This window comes from Schistocerca piceifrons, chromosome 7, assembly GCF_021461385.2.
Source record: "Schistocerca piceifrons isolate TAMUIC-IGC-003096 chromosome 7, iqSchPice1.1, whole genome shotgun sequence".
NCBI lineage: Eukaryota > Metazoa > Arthropoda > Insecta > Orthoptera > Acrididae > Schistocerca > Schistocerca piceifrons.
The window spans coordinates 33,171,450-33,188,064 of record NC_060144.1 but is presented as its reverse complement, the minus strand read 5'-3'; the positions used below and the strand labels follow the sequence as shown (position 1 = coordinate 33,188,064).

Genomic DNA, 16,615 nt, shown 5'->3' with positions numbered 1-16,615 from the left:
GTACTAATTGTCTGAATTAGCCAAGGATTTCTAGATGAGGTATAAAAATGGTTTATAATTGTACTTGTTTTTACAGTGGAAGATGAATGCTATCCGTGCTGCATCACAGATGATTCTCACTGAACGGCATTGACACGGATTATGTGGTTGCGTCGTTAAGAAGTAGCATTGAGCGATCAATATTTGATGTGAAAAAATTTATATATTGGATCTACAACAGAAAGAATACTATTTATTACATGTATGCTGATTTCTGTTTCGTTCATTTTCATTAACAGCCGCAGTCGTCACAATATGCACCATAAAGTGTAAATGTGCCATAGCCAAATAGAAACGGATCTTAATTATTATGATTTAATGGAGCAGGCGAAATGAAAGGAAATGAAATTCATGCAGCTGATTTGTTGAAACGAGGTGACACAGGCAGAAGCATGTGTGGAAATGCAGTGAAGCTTTTGTACATGCATGCAGTCAAATATACTTTGCGCTTAACTACTGAATTCCTACAACATAGCCTCATAGTCATGGAGTAGGACCAAGGTGTGAAGACAATAATAAAGAGCGGAGATGTGCTTAATAATTAAGTTTCGCTAGTTCCATAACAATTTTAAAAAAGTACAAATGAGTAATACATACACTTCTTGGCCCATACCTTTGTTGAAACAAAGAAAACATATATGAGGAGGAAACACTTTTGAGACATGGTAATTCTAAGCGAAATTAATAAAGTGGGCCTCTTTGTATACTTAATCAGTTAGTACTAATTGCAGATTATAGTACACAGATGTGATCTTCCACCGACATATTAAACAGTCTACTTTTTTCTCAAACTTTAAAACATTAAATTCATTCTTTCATGCTGTTGACATATGTACAGAAGAAACATCTATTAGAAATTATGTGCGAGGTGATCTTATGACATAGTGGAGAGGTTACTGACTATTTTGGTCAATAATCGTGTGCTGCAAAAGGACTGATCACACAGCACGCACATAAAATTCCGAATGAGATACTACACTGGTGCAATGAAGTCACCATATTTACCATCAATTTTCTACGTGAATGTTCGAATTTAGTTCAAATCTGGCTCTTGTATTTAAATGCCGTAGCTAAACAGGTATATTTAGAATCAGCATAATACGAAATGGGTAAATGCCAATAATGAATCATACGGTAAAGCGACATTTGTATTATGGAAAGACCTTTAGTTATTTGTTGACCATTCTCACCGAAGATTCATAAGGCTTGAAGTAATTCGAGAGACATTAGGAAGTAAAGGTAGAAGACCGATGGAAACCAAAAGATTGTTTGTCCCTTGTCTTTCAGAGATGACAGCACTGACATTTTGTCTTTTATCTCCGTAGTTGCTACAATTCCCCAGACTGCAGAAGTGTCTTACTCAGATATCAGTTTCAAATGCGTATGTTGAAAGTTAACACCCAATGATTTGGTAAAAGATTGTAAAACGGTGATGAGAACATCAGAATTTAAGCTGTCCAATCATGAATTTAACTACAAGACTGAAGACTTGATACAAAGCAAAATTAATGAAAAATGCACGAAAATATCAAATTTAGTTCTAATTTATTACGTCAATCAGTTTTTGGAATATGAAGAAGCCATTACTCGTTTAATATCCAATGCGTATGCCTTTTCAAATACGCCACAAAACTGAGTGAACCGAAATGGTATGGATTCTTTCTACATGGCAATAATTTACGGTACAATAGTACCAGTCTGGAAACTGTGTGTAGCTCACTAGACCTGATGTATTCCTTCAGGTGGAAGTTGGGGCCCATCTATCGTACACTGCTAGCCCCACAACAAATTACCGACAGATGTTTTCAAACTTAATGAAAATACTGAATGCTAGGGCAATGAGGGTGTGGAATTGCTGCAAAAGCGGACACGAGAGAGAAAGCAGAGTGGGAGAAACTTAAGAGTCTGAAAAGTAATCCACTTTTTGAAGGGCGAAGATGAAAGTGTTAGTGATATTGTTTGAGCAATGATTCGTGATTTGAGGAAACGAAAGAAAATTAGATCAGGGAGTCATATTAGTGATCTGAAACCTTTACCCCCATATATAGCAGCAGCGTCTTGCACAGAGGCTATTACGAAAAAATAGTTATAAATATGTAGCTCCTGAAAAATACATCTACATTTGGAGGATGGACCAAAACTGGCACACTCTGAAGTCACAGCGCGATTCCTTGTGTACCTACATTACAGAAATGTCTGTATAAAAATTCCGTTCTGTAGATATTTTTGATACAAAATACTTGTAAACGAAAGGAAAGTTGGCAACACTGTAATCATATGAATGACAATTGCCATCATTCAGAACTGTTTAGCTGTGGTACCCAGTTAGTACAGTGGATAGACATTTGCATTAGAATATCGATGTTCGAGATGTTGATACCGCGACTAGCTGTAATCTATATTTCTAATTGTAGTCCGTGCAGTGTGGTATATGGGTTTCTTACTCATTATACAGCAATTGCAGCACGTTCTATACAAAACAAATGCAGTTATTTAATGGAAATGGAAGTAGCAAATATAAGAGTTTGCACTAACCGAGAGAATCAATGATAGAATAGTATAATGGAAACTGGCTTCGAATGTTGTAGATGAAGTAGAGCAAAACCATACTCCTAGATAATATGACTACGTGATCAGCGTAGTTGCGGGAGAACTACCTAGAATAAAGTTGTGTAGCGTGTACAAGAGACCAGATAAAAGTCGAAAATTCAAAAATGGCTCTGAGCACCATGGGACTTAACTTCTGGGGTCATCAGTCCCTTAGAACTTAGAACTACTTAAACCTAACTAACCTAAGGACATCACACACATCCATGCCCGATGCAGGAGTCGAACCTGCGACCGTCGCGGTCGCGCGGATCCAGACTGTAGCGCCTAGAACCGCTCGGACACACCGGCCGGCTGAAAGTCGAAAGCAAGGTACTTCCTAAAAGTGGTTTAATAAACACGATTGTATTCTCTGTGTTGGTATTAGATACTTTCCGGGGTTTAATAACTTCAGTAGTTGCTCTAAAATTATTTAGAAGCCAGATAGTATTTCGTATAGTGTAAAAATGAGAACAAAAATTACAGCTTGACCCGGAGTAGAAATCTCGGAATTGAGTATATTAATGCAAAATTCTATACTCTGCTCTAACAGGGTACATCAACATTTACATGACTATTCAGCAGTTCACACGTAAGTGCCTGGCAAAGATTCATCAAACCGCTTTCACATTATTCCTCTACCGTTTCACACTCGAAAAGCGAGGGGGAGAAACGACCCCTTGATCTCTCAATACGAGGTCTTATTTCTCTTAATTTATTAAGATGATCATTTCTCCCTGGGTAGGTGGGCGTCAAAAAAATATTTTTGCATTCAGGGGAGAAAGTTGGAAATTGTAATTTCGTGAAAAGACGGTGGTGCTAAGAAAAACGCCTCTGTTTCAATGATTAACATCCCAGTTGGGTTGTTATACGTGGCACTGTCTCCTTATTTCACGATAGTATAACACGAGGATCCCGTCTTTGAACTTCTTCGACGTCCTCCGTAAATCCTAATTGCTAAAAATGCACAGCAGTTCTCAAGCAGAGGAGGACATGCATAGCAGAAGCAGTTCAGTAGACCTTTCGCATTTTCCAATCGTTCCGCCAGTAAAACGTATCTTTGATTCGCAATCCTCTCAATATTATCTATGTGGTTGTTCTAGTTTAAGTTCTTTGTGGTTGTAATACCTGAGTATTTAGTGCAATTTACAGCCTTTACATTTATGATTAATCGAGTAAGCGAAATTCAGAGGATTCCTTTTAGTTCTGCTGTGGATAACCTCACACTTTTCATTATTTAGAGTCAACTTCCCCTTTTCGCACCATAAAGATAGCATATCTAAATCATTTTGGAATTAGTTTTCATCTTCTGGTGATTGTACTAGACGGTAAATAACAGCATCATCTGAAAACCATTTAAAAGGGCTGCTGACATTGTCTTCTGAATCGTTCATTTAGATTCGGAACAGAGGGCGCCTGTAACACTTCCTTTCTTAACGCTAGACATCGCTTCTGTTTCACTCGGTGTCTTCCGGTGCTTACTTCGAACTGTGACCTTCCTGACACGAATCCAGTCGCACAACCGAGTCGATACGCCGTAGGCACGCGGTTAGATTAGAAGTTGCTTATGAGTAACGGTATCGACAACCTTCTGGAAATATAGCTAAACGTTGCTGCGGGAAGGCATTGAGTGTTGCCAAGCTCTGTTTCTTTCACATTCAGTTTCTACTGAAAATATGCACTGGCCGTAATTTTGTTAGACACACATTTGTACTGTTAGTCTGTAAGGAACCTGTTTGTAGCATAGAATGATGCGACTTTTGATTCGCCCTGCATACTTGTAAATCCACCTTGGAGTGCGTAACTCTTTTCAGTGATTTACATTTGTTGAATGCCAATAAAATTACATATAGCAAAAAGTACTGAAATAAACCTGTCTTGAAAACATAGCAATATCTAGGAATCAGCGATAGCAGTATAACACCGTGAGAAAGGCACGTGTAGTACCTCACAGGTGAAGGGTTTCTCGCCGGTGTGCGTCCGCATGTGCTGCTTGAGGAGCATCTTGCGCGTGAAGGCCTTGTCGCAGAGCGTGCACACGTGCGGTCGCTCCCCCGTGTGTATGCGCACGTGCATGTTGTAGGCGACTCGCTGGTTGAAGCGGCGCCCGCAGTCGGCGCAGGCGTACTCCTTGCGGTTGCGGTGGATCTTCATGTGCGAGCTGAGGTAGCCGCGGTCGTTGAACACCTTGCCGCACTCGGGGCAGGCGGCGGCGAACTCCCGCGTGCCCGCGTGCACCGACACGTGGTACTTGTAGTTGCGCAGCTGGCTGAACGACTTCCCGCACTCTGCGCACTGGTGCGGCTTCTCCCCCGTGTGCGTGCGCGCGTGCGCCTGCAAAGTACACCAGAGCTATCTGCAGGCGTTGCTACGGGCTGCAACTTCCAACTACTTACACAAAGCTGACATTGCCTTATGTCTGTCATCAGCCGTGACCGCCACCAAAAGTCACCCTACTACCATGTACAACAGCCTTTTGGCACGATAATGTCCTCACACAGGAAAGAAAGTCTATAAGTTTCTTCATGTGTCCCAGTGCATCTTATCGAAAGCTTTAGCGCTACTAAATTCTCCAATACTGATTCTTCTGTTTCGTGTGCTGTTCCAGTCAGACCCAGACATTTTCTATTGCATTAAAATCAGGTTTATGTACCCTGACACTAAAATTATGATTAAAGCTTCTGAAAGAGTATGTCTTCCGTGTATCAGGGTATCAGACCATCATTGACATTATTTAATACCAGTTGAGAATGTGTTCGGGCATGTATTTATTATACCAATCTTCTATTAGTACATATCTTCCTTCCTCCTTCCTCTGTCGACCTCCATCTACCCCGTCTATCACCTCTTTCCCCCTCTGTTCATCTCCTCCTCCACCTACCTGTGCCTACCTCCTCCTTCCCACTATCTTTCTATCCATCTCCTCTTCCCCCTCTTCTCCACTGCTCTCTCCACGTTATGACCCCCACTCCAAAGGAGGCTACTGCTGTTCCGCCCACAGTATTTCTTTCCAGATCATTACTCCGTGAAATCACTCGATGGGCTTAGGATGAGCGCTTTACCCGTGACTTGGAGCGCATACACACATGTGAAATATATGTCACATATTTCACATTTAATTTAGCACGTGTTTTATCTCTATCTCCTGCTAATTTTGTTCTGGGTTGCAGTTTCACGTAGCTCAATACTTATAATGTCCTATATCCTCAACTATGTGACGTACAGAGACATAATTTTCGATGTACAGCCGGGGGCACATGTGTCTCTTTTGGGTGAGATGTGCTGTAAGTACAGTTAGTAGCAAAGAAGTAACACATTAAAACATCACGCATGATGCAACGGTTTTCCACACATCTCTTTATTTATGACGCCACATCTCCTCGAATATGTGTCGTGCAGCGATATAATTTTGCTTTAGACTCAGTGCTATATGCGAATGCCGTCTGTAAAATGTGTGGCGAATACAGTTAGCAGTAAATAAGTAATAAATGAAAATGTCTTGCTTCTTGCGGGAGTTCTACTCCATAACGGCGAAAATATGGCGATTTTCTTCCTTTCATCATTTTGTGGGGTTTGTCAGCGAGGAAAACCTGTATGAAACGATGTGTAAAGTCTGTTGCAAGTAACTAAGAGCTCTCATTCTGAAATATTCGACGAATAAAGCGTGTGTGCACATTGTAGGCTACACCGCCTTTCCATCAATACCCCCACACCTTTGATAAGTAGTGGTTCTTATCCTGAAACCGGTTCTTTCCTCTCAGTGACATATGTTTACCAAATTTAGTTGAAATCGGTCGAGTGATTTAGCGAGAGAGTGCAACGTACACACATACATTCACACATACGTTTTTATAAAATCTATCAGAACAGGGTGGACCAGAACTATACTGACAAACAAGGTGGTTTTATGAAGCAACTGTGAACACTTGTTCAATAGGAAAGATGTATTACACAATAGCGAAGATGAACAAGTGCTCATAGTTCTAAAGTTACATACATTCGAGCCCATGTTTACTGGACATTAATTTCTTGTTTCTGTCTTCACTGCCACCTCTACAATTACGGGAATCACAGAACTTTTACTAGCAGAGATGTGTTTGCTAGTAGCGAAGATAAACAAGTGATCATACCTGTTAAGGCATACACTCTCGAACTTATGTTATGAGCCACTTTTTCCTTTTCTCGGCCCATACCACGAACTCTGAAAGATTGTCGGTGAGATCTGGTTCTCCTTTATACATCACCAGCACCTTAAGAAGATGGAAACAAGTAGTACATCCAGAGTTACAGATATTATGTTATGGAATCATAAACACCTGTATTCCGGTAGACTATCAATTTATTAAATTTGATAATGATAAGAAATTAAAAGTCACCTGCGAGTCAAAGATTCCAGCATGGAAATCTCAGTTAATAAAACTAAGTAACAATCAAGAAGCTACATGGAGTCTTTCAAAAGGTCTGCGAAACAGAAGCTCTACCAGAAGATTGGTAAACAGCACTAATTAACCTAATCCACAAAAAAGGTGATAAAACTGACCACAACAATTGACCAGAATAAGCATTATAAACAGACTGGGAAGATATGCAGTTAGGAGAGTATGAAGGAGGGTTGAGAAATGGGCTATCCAGTGTAAAACAAATCTCAATCCTCACCATAACAAGGGGTGGTCAGCTTATGCCGACATTTGAAGATGTTGTAACCTCATTATGTACCTTATATCATAAAAACTGGAAAAAATTGTTTTTAATAATTTCTTTTACTGGATTCTGTAATTGTTATAAATTGTTGAGTAAAACATAAACCTACAATTTAATTCTTATTAGTAGAAATGAGTTTTCATGCTAAATGTCATTTATATTTTCAGTTTCAGGACTCTTCTCACTCATCAATAACATCTCCAAAACAATTCTGCTTTGTAAAAGTCAAAGAAAATTAATCAGTTATTTGTTTCTATATATTTTTTGCCCCCGCTCATCAAGTACACCCTGTCGGTAGTTCAGATTATGGAAAATGCGTTGGTATTGCTAAGATTGGGTTAAATAGCAATTCCCGAATCAAGACCCAACACATACACCTCAATACCTACAATACCTATTTAAAAGTAGTGCTTTTAAAAAATTTCTGAACATTTTAATTCTAACAATCTTTGCTGTGAGCATAAAGCACAACCCATGCCCCCTTTGTATTTTGAAAAATTCATCGTTATTGCCAGGGTTTAACCTGAAATTTATAATCAGATATAGAAGAATGAGAAGCAAAACCATTTGTATAACATTTATATAGCTTACAAAAGCAAATGATTCGATTGACAGGGAAGCATTATTCAACACCTTAAAGTAATTTGGAGATGGTTAAAATCAGTGGTGAATTACAAGAAGCACACTGTCAAATACAAAACCCCAAATTTAATTTTTAGGTGAAACTTCCACAGCTCTTGAGTTAAAACTGGCATAACAAGATAAAGAAAAGGGAATTACAAATTCACAATTGGTGGAAGAGCAAATAATCAGAATATTGACTGTTTAGCTTTTTGAAATGACCTTGCAGTCTTAGCTGAACCTAACAAGGTAAACAATGCAGAAAAATCATCTTCAAGAGTCAGCTTCAAAAGCAGGACTACATACATCTTTTTAAAAACAGAGTATACGAGAGATGTGAAGAAGGAAACCAAAATACTTTATATGAAAACTGCTTAATGGGGAAAAACTTTCATTATCTAGGTGAAATAATTCAATCAAATACTTTACACAAAGAAACTAACTTAATAAGGGCAACGAAAATGAGGTGGCTTTTCGATTTACAGGGAATCTGTGTAACAACATCATTATTTCCATAAATGCAGAACTTTGTCAGTACAGCATTTTCAACAATTTCTTTATGCTTGAGAGTATCCTTTGTTATGTTCAAAATTTAGTGTAATAGAAAACAAGGAAGAGAAACTATCAAGAAAATCTTTGGATCAAGATATTACATGGAAAATGGAAATTAAGGCATAACATAAAATATAAGGAAAATATATAACGAATATTAGACACAATGAGGAAGAGAAGATTTATATCCCATGGACACCTAGAAAGGCTAGAAAATGTATACTAATATATTTTCATATTCCTTTTTTAAATAACGACATTTGCTTTTTAAATTCTGCTGTCTTTTTCTCAAATTTCAAAAGTTACTGTGAATAATTAAAGTCTATGCAAATGGGAAAATACGGTCATGTACTTAGGAACAACTACTCGATTTAAATTTAAAACCGTTCAATCCATAGGATTTTGTCAGTATTGTATTTAAATCATGTGTTACCCGATTACTCTAATACTAAGTAATAAGTACATGAAAGCAAATTAAAGAAACATATTACCAAAAACCAATTACCATCTAAATAGATTTTGAAATAAAAGCTATTGGAAACAAAAAAAATACATTTTCAAGACAGGTAAGATAGCTGAGGGATACAAGAAACTCAGTTTATTTGCAAGTATCACATTTTCCTTGGTCAAAGACCTCTTCTGTTTCAAATTACGAGATGGGTCACAATTTATAAATATGACTTAAATGTCTGCATATTAACAGTCATGAAAATGTTAGTAATTTGCTCACCAGTAAATTCTCTGCCTGAGAAATAAAATACACATTTCCAACATCTCTAACATATATGTAGAACACAAAGTATTAACAAATGCACTACAAAATAACATCATGTCCAACTGTAGGAAATGGCCAAAACTGCTTATGGCAGTCTCTAGTACTCATTCCTTAATGTGGTTCTAGAATCTGTAGCTAGACTGAGGAACCAACCAAAACTCACCCTGTGTTCCTAGGTACACTGTCATGTGTGTTCAGCACCCTCCAGTACAATTTGTATTATTAATGACACATTGACAGGCTTTGCATAACAATGATTATGGGGTTGAAATTGAGACAGCTGTCTTGTTTGCTATCTTGAACTATGGAGTTGCGATTTCAAAAGAATTTTATTATCTGTAAATTTTGATTATTTGTATGATTGTTGTACACTTTTATTTTTTGTGGCTTTTGCTTTTCTCTTTAATGGTCGCTTAATGTGAAATTATGGCCACTTTGACGATAATATGTATTTTCCTTTAGAGTCTTCTTTTCCAAGAGCGTCAGGTTTTTGATTTTGTATGTTACTTCAGTTGCACATTGCTGAAACAGTAAATTATGCATTAGGTTTTGCAGTGCACCTGATCCTCTTGATATGCCCCACCTTGCATTGCCTGGATGTGCTCCATGTATGGATTTTTAAATAAAATGCATGTGTTGAAATCAAATATGAGTGGTTATATTTTAAAGATATAAGTTTAAAGACATCATATATAAATCTCTTTGTACAATTAGAACACATATGGACTATCACACAATTGAGTGTTTATTTACCATTAGAGGCATGTTAGAATTTTTTAATAATCCAAGTAAAACACTGTGAGGAATATCTGTTACAGATGTGGGGTTCCCAAATCAGAAGTGTATCAACTAGCGTGTAGTAACTAACAGCATGCAATGTACGTCCTACCACTGCACTAACAATGCCATGCTATTAATGAGCAAAAATATTATAGATTGGGGAGAATCAAAAGCAAGAAACTGATGCGTCTGACAAATTTGAGTTATTCCAAGTAATTAGAGAAACCGAGGAAAAATATTCAATAACCAAAACTCATTTTACTTACACAGGTTCCATAATACATGCAGCAATATTTCATAATTGAAGGAATATTAAAATTAGTAATTTAACATTCAGTTTATCTTATGTAAGAATGTGTACATCTGCAAAGCTACCAAAAACAGCCTGGGATACACATATCACACTAAATGTCGCTTATCTGAAAATGAATTTAGAAGGAATTATGAAAACAGACAATGTATTAGACATCAATATACATTTTTATCTCCGGTATGCAAAAGAACAACAACCCTTGACCTTTCAACCGCGAAAAAAAAATACAATGCTGAGCAAATATTAACTTGCACTTTACGTGAGTCAGCATAATGACTCAAAGAACTCATTAGTTTACCTCTTCAATGTCCCTTAATACCTCGACAATTTGTGTGGAAAAGCTATCTATAAAACTCATGCCTACAGTTTATATCAAAGTTATAACATTGTGTAGAATTTATTTAGCTTTTTATCTGAGTATGAGCCCATTATACTTGTTGGACTGTAATAGGACTTCATATATGGTATGGTATGAATATGTGCTAATATGATGTTTGTATTGTGAGTGAAATGCAAATGAAACTTATGATATTCAGTTAATTTCATATTTTCCCATCTAGAATTTGGTTCTCTTATGTGTCATTTCTGTGAAATGGAAAATGTATAGTACTATTACATAAATTATGGATGAGTCAGTATCACTGAAAAAACTTTAAAACATGAATGTGGAGGTAAATTAAGGCAAATAATATGTGTGTATTTAGAAAAGGCAGTGACTCCTCCTTTAACAACAATTTTAAAGCATTTCTCGTTTGTATGGAGAAATTTTCCAGGAGGTGATACAATGATGTATAAGGACTCGGTTGTGCAAGTGAACTATGTATATGTTAAACACCCTGATAATGCACTGATATGAGGCCAGAGCTTTCTGGGATTGTGGTGACTGTGTTTAGTAATCATGGTTTTGTTTAGTTAGAGGATAATGACAAGTGAAATGTGTAATAAATTATAAAGAATTAAAGCAGACAGAGAGACTGCAACATGATTAAATAGTGGCTTAAGAAGAATTATTGGTTTCTGGTAAGTGTCCTGTCATTACCATTAATGCAACTGAAGACACTTTAACGATTAGGAACAAAAAATCTTAGATAGTCACATAGATAAAATAGTATATTAATCAGGATACATGTGAATTTTGCGCTCTCTGCAGTATGTTACAGCTTGAATTCATTAGAAGAGTAATATGACGTTGAGATCAGAAATAAATGTATTTGATAGACTATAGTTGTCTATAAATAAGTATTTTGGATTAATCATGAATGATGAAAATACCATTTGCTCATCTCTATATCTACAAATATTCTACTAAAGCCGCTTCTTAGTGTGTGGAGGAGGATACTTCGTACTCTTCATATTTCACTGGTACAGAGAAAGTGTAAAATGACAATTGGTATGGCGCTATAATCGACTTAAACATTGTTGTTTTTCTCGTTGAAAACTGTGGTGACAGTATAAGTATTTTATAGCCTTCCTCAAATACCGATTATTTAAATGTATCCAGTGAGTTTTATTCAAACGATTCCCATTAAAGTTCTTGGAATATCTCTGTTACACTTTTGTAAGGGCCATATCGACCTATTAAGACCTTAGCAGCACCTCTATAAAGACGGTATACGTCTTTTGTCATGGCTACTTGATAAAGACATTGCATGTTGTTCCAACACTGATCAAACTAGTAACATTTAAACCACTCATTTCCCTGATACCATGCATTTTTCGGTAACATTTCCAACGAATATAAATCTTCCATTAACAATTCTTACTTTAGCTTTCACGTGTACATTAAATTTCATATTGATTTTCAGTATCTCATATTATGTTAAGCAATGTATTATGCTACAGAGCTTCAGTACCAATCATGTAACTAGATACTATTGCACAGTTTCTCTTTATTTTGGGCATTAGTTTAGAGTGAGTTTTCATTGACCACACTCTGAGTTTTCATTGACCACACTCTGAGTTTTCATTGACCACTATTTACATTCTGTTCAAATCTTGCTGCATATCCTTCAAATCACCCAATGTTGACACTTCAGAGTAGGTAATACCATTATCAGTGACTGCTCTGATAGTGATCCTCCTCATACTTGATAACTTGTTTTACGAATACTAGCAACCTTAGTTAGAGAAATGGTGAGCAGAGCTTGGTAAGACGAAACTTACGACAAAGATGTCAAAGAATTCTATGTCTTTTAACAGGCAAAAATGAAACATTCCAAGAAAATCTACACTATTCTAGTGTAGTTTTATGGGACATATTCTTTGACAAATGAAATCAGAAAATAGAAAAGCATTGAGAAGATTATATCAGGCTGTAAGAGAATATCCTTAGTGAAGAAATGAAGATAAATGTCTTCCTGGTCAATAGTAATTTGGTGTACAGAATACGATTCTGAAGAGAGAAAGGGCTTTTCTTTTTTTTGATGATGGTATTGGTTGAGATGCAGGACAATTTCAAGCAATATAATCAAATTAAAGATCTTCACTGCACCGTTTTTAAAGGAAACACTGTAGCATTTGTCTTACGAGAATGACCCTGGGGAGATGTGTGTTTATGTAGACTTTAATTTAGAAAGAAGATTAAAATATTTATTAAAGTGAAACTATTAAAGAAAGTGTATAAAAGTGTCCAAATGACACTAAAATTAGTAAAGGCTTAAATGTATCAACTTAGGATAACATCACAAGCAGGAGGAGATCTTCAAGAATCTGTAAATGAAGTGAACATAGATTTGCATGAATCAGCTCATCGACAAAAACTGTCACAGAACCAATATGTTTGCCATAAACAAAAATAGAGTAAAGTAGTTAAGAATGTTAATGAGTATCGTCAGTATGTTGCATTGAATAGATTAAAATGAATTATCCTGTTAAAAATTAAAGATACAAACAATTTAAACCACAAAAGAAACAACAGCTATAATAGCAGCAATCTTAATAGCATACACAACAAAATGTCTGGTTGAAAAGGAAAAAAATGATATTGTTGTTTTGTATGACACATTTATGACCATATCAAGAGGGTGCTAACGATTATGCCTTTATTTCAAGGCTGATAAAATTGTAATTGGCTTAAGTAAAGTTGAATATCATAAAACATTTACAAGACATTCTGCAGGGTTCATAACTGCCCAGGAACATACAGTTAATTCAGATTTCTACATATCTACAAGGACCTGTAGGAAGATACATGAACAATAGTAACAAAAAAATAATGAAAGCTAGACAAATAAAACAAGAATTAGACTTTTTGTAGTCTCAAAAAGGGCATAAAACATGAACAAATAATTTTTGAAAGCAGGCAAAAAGCGCAAAATTTTGCAAAGAAAGAAACATAATCCTTTACAATAAATCTGAGAATATAATAACTAGTCAGTAATATCTCTACTGTATGTTGGCGTTAAAGTATTTACAGATATCATTTATTAAACGTTAGAACTGACCTATGTAGATGAAAGTCAAGATGAATTCCAGTTAGCCAGATTCTGATTATTTTAAAACAATAATGAAATTCAGAAGATCTCAGTTCAGTCAAGTGCTTGGTAATTAATTAAATATCTGTAAATAACGAAAGTGTATGAAAACGGTTTTAACGAAAATTATCAAATGAAACATTATACAAAATACATGGAATACGATTGGGGATCATTTTGGGCACTTATATAGAAGATAAAACAACAGGGTAATTAAACAATTCGTTTGGTACTTTTGAGAAGACAAAGGAACACCATGCTGGATCAGATTTATTGAAAAACGACTGGAGGTGTATAATATAAATAAAATGTAAAGAATAAAACTATTAATGCTGGGAAGATTCCTTGTTTGAAACACAGTCATCAGAAGTGAGGTAATGTTAGGGAAAAAGGAAAGATACTTGGTGAAAAGAAAAAAAAAAAAACATTATTGATCACGAAGATTGCTCTTAGTAAGGAGAAGTGTTAAGTTGTCAGTAGAAATTATGGAAGAAAAAACAGTAGTGTTACAACTCAATACCCAAAAAATAATAGTATATGAAAGATATTGTCTAAAACGATAATAGTAAAAAGGAATCGAAACTGACTGAAAGCACTTAATTTGCTGGAGTAGAAAAGAAACTCTCCAGCTGTCAACTAAAGGTGAAGTTAGGAATTCTTACTTTCCTTTTATTAAATATTGCCATTACAATAGGCTAGTGTTAACACAGTTGCTGTAAAATCTGCGCTGGCAGTGCTAGAAATCATTATAAGTTGGTCAATTGCTTAGTGACATACATAAGTTAACAACAACTTAAAATTCACACTAGAAATTAAAGATCGATCGGCCATGTTACTCTCAGACAATGTCAGTCGTCACAGATAGGAAAGAGAAAATTTTAATATTATGTTAGGAAATTACAGGAGCATCCATGGTAAGGTCCCACAGTTAGTATAGCTTATTAAAGCTACTAACGTCCAGATAACAATGAGAACTCGACACTGCCAACAAGACTGCATAATACCAAATGATATGCAAAAAACCAATAGAACATTGGGAAATAAAATTATGAAAACATAAATAAAATATTATTGGATAATAGCTGCCGCCACAATGGTATTTGGAAGTAGAACTTGGGCAAATACTAAACCGCGGAAAAGTATAATCCACGAGTCAGAAATTAAATTCCTAGGTTGAGTGAAAGGCTGCATAAGATTACACACACCAAGAAAGGTAGGCATAAGAGAAGACCTTGGGGTGTGCTACAAAAGGGAAGATCAAGGCCAATCGACAAACCTAACTACAACTTCTACAAAGGCTGCCACATTCGAGACTACCAAAACACGCCATATACTTTAGCTCCTTAGGTAAACGATCCTTAGAAAGACCAAGAAAAAGCTGGGTGGGCACTTCAAAGACGGAATACGTCTGTAGCCTAGATGACGACGAAAGCAGATTTATTAGAAACAGAAAGTTGGTTGAAGCCGGAAGAGAGTAGCTACGAAATCCCAAATTCAGTTTGGAGTATTTCTCGTAAGGGCATGGTAGAAGCCAGTGGCGGCAGCGTCTGAATTTCAGAATAGAATTCGCTGGCATCTAATTAGTTTATATTCGATTCCAAATGTGAAATAACCCGAGTGAAGTTAATCATCAAAAGTACCGTTATTCTTTTCAAGGAACGCTATATAGAAAACCGGTGTTCGAAGCTGACTGTACAATGATCCTGCTGCCACCAACATGAATTTCGCGTAAGGATCGTGAACATTAGATGAGAGAAATCAAGGCTCGCACGGAGGCAGACAGACAGTCACTTTTCCCTTCATCTATTTGTGAGTGGAAGAGGAATGGAAATGACTAGTACTCGCACAATGTACTCTCTGCCACTCACCTTACCGTTACTCACGTAATATGTATTTAGATGTGATTGTAGATGTACATCCTAGCGGTGCTGATAATGAAGACAGCAGACAGAGATATTAAATTTCTCGTTTAAACATGTAATCACCCATGATGATAATACCGTCCCGGTACTCGATCGCCGCACATTCACAGGTAGTAGAAATTTATATTAGCACCCTTGGCACTGAAAAAAATAGAAGTACTTAAAGTGAACACGGCATCAAATTGTAACTGAATACCAGTTCATGTGGCAGCGAATACATGGCAGTCAAAATCTCCTGTAGCTCCTATCTTCTGAGGCTATGAATCTCAGCGAATGAACACGTGTGTTTGGAAGCGAACACAAATCGCTTATCCAGAAAAAGGTAAAAGACCGGATGCACAGGATTACATAGGAATACTGATGATGCCTACCTTCTGCAAGATCGCGGAGCCTGTAAACACTATGACGTTAGTGTAGGACACGTAGCTTCGGGTCCACGAAAAACTACTTGTGTGAAAAGCAGCTTATTTTTTTCAGGCACGACCTCTCGTAAATAATAGATGCAAGTGGACGGGTATACCCGTCTTGCAATTCTGAACAGCGTTCAGCACTGTATCCCATTGAGGACAAACAAACAGGATACGATTATACAGAGTATGTTCGTATATGTGACTGATCGAGGAATACTTTTCGAATAGAGCGCTGCACGTTATGTTGAGCGGCTAACATTCCACACAACCGAAAGCAACTAAAGAGGTGTGATCCTACCTCTAGCGTTTTCTGTGTACCTAAACGATTCATCAGACACTATGAGTGGCACTAACACGTTGTTCGCTGGTGATGCTGTTGTGTGCTGAAGAGTACCGTCGTTGAACTATCGTAATGAACTGCTGTAAGATTTAGACGAAATTTC

At 36.7% G+C, this 16,615-nt stretch overlaps 1 protein-coding gene across 1 annotated transcript in view; it reads right to left on the bottom strand.

The window, feature by feature from the left end:
• LOC124805405 (zinc finger protein 74-like) overlaps positions 1-16,615 on the bottom strand; it is a 517,252-nt gene that overhangs the window by 12,376 nt on the left and 488,261 nt on the right. Inside the window, exon 7 of the mRNA XM_047265966.1 lies at positions 4,573-4,959. Within this exon, the coding sequence (XP_047121922.1) occupies positions 4,573-4,959 (387 nt within the window). The remainder of the gene's footprint in view (positions 1-4,572; positions 4,960-16,615) is intronic.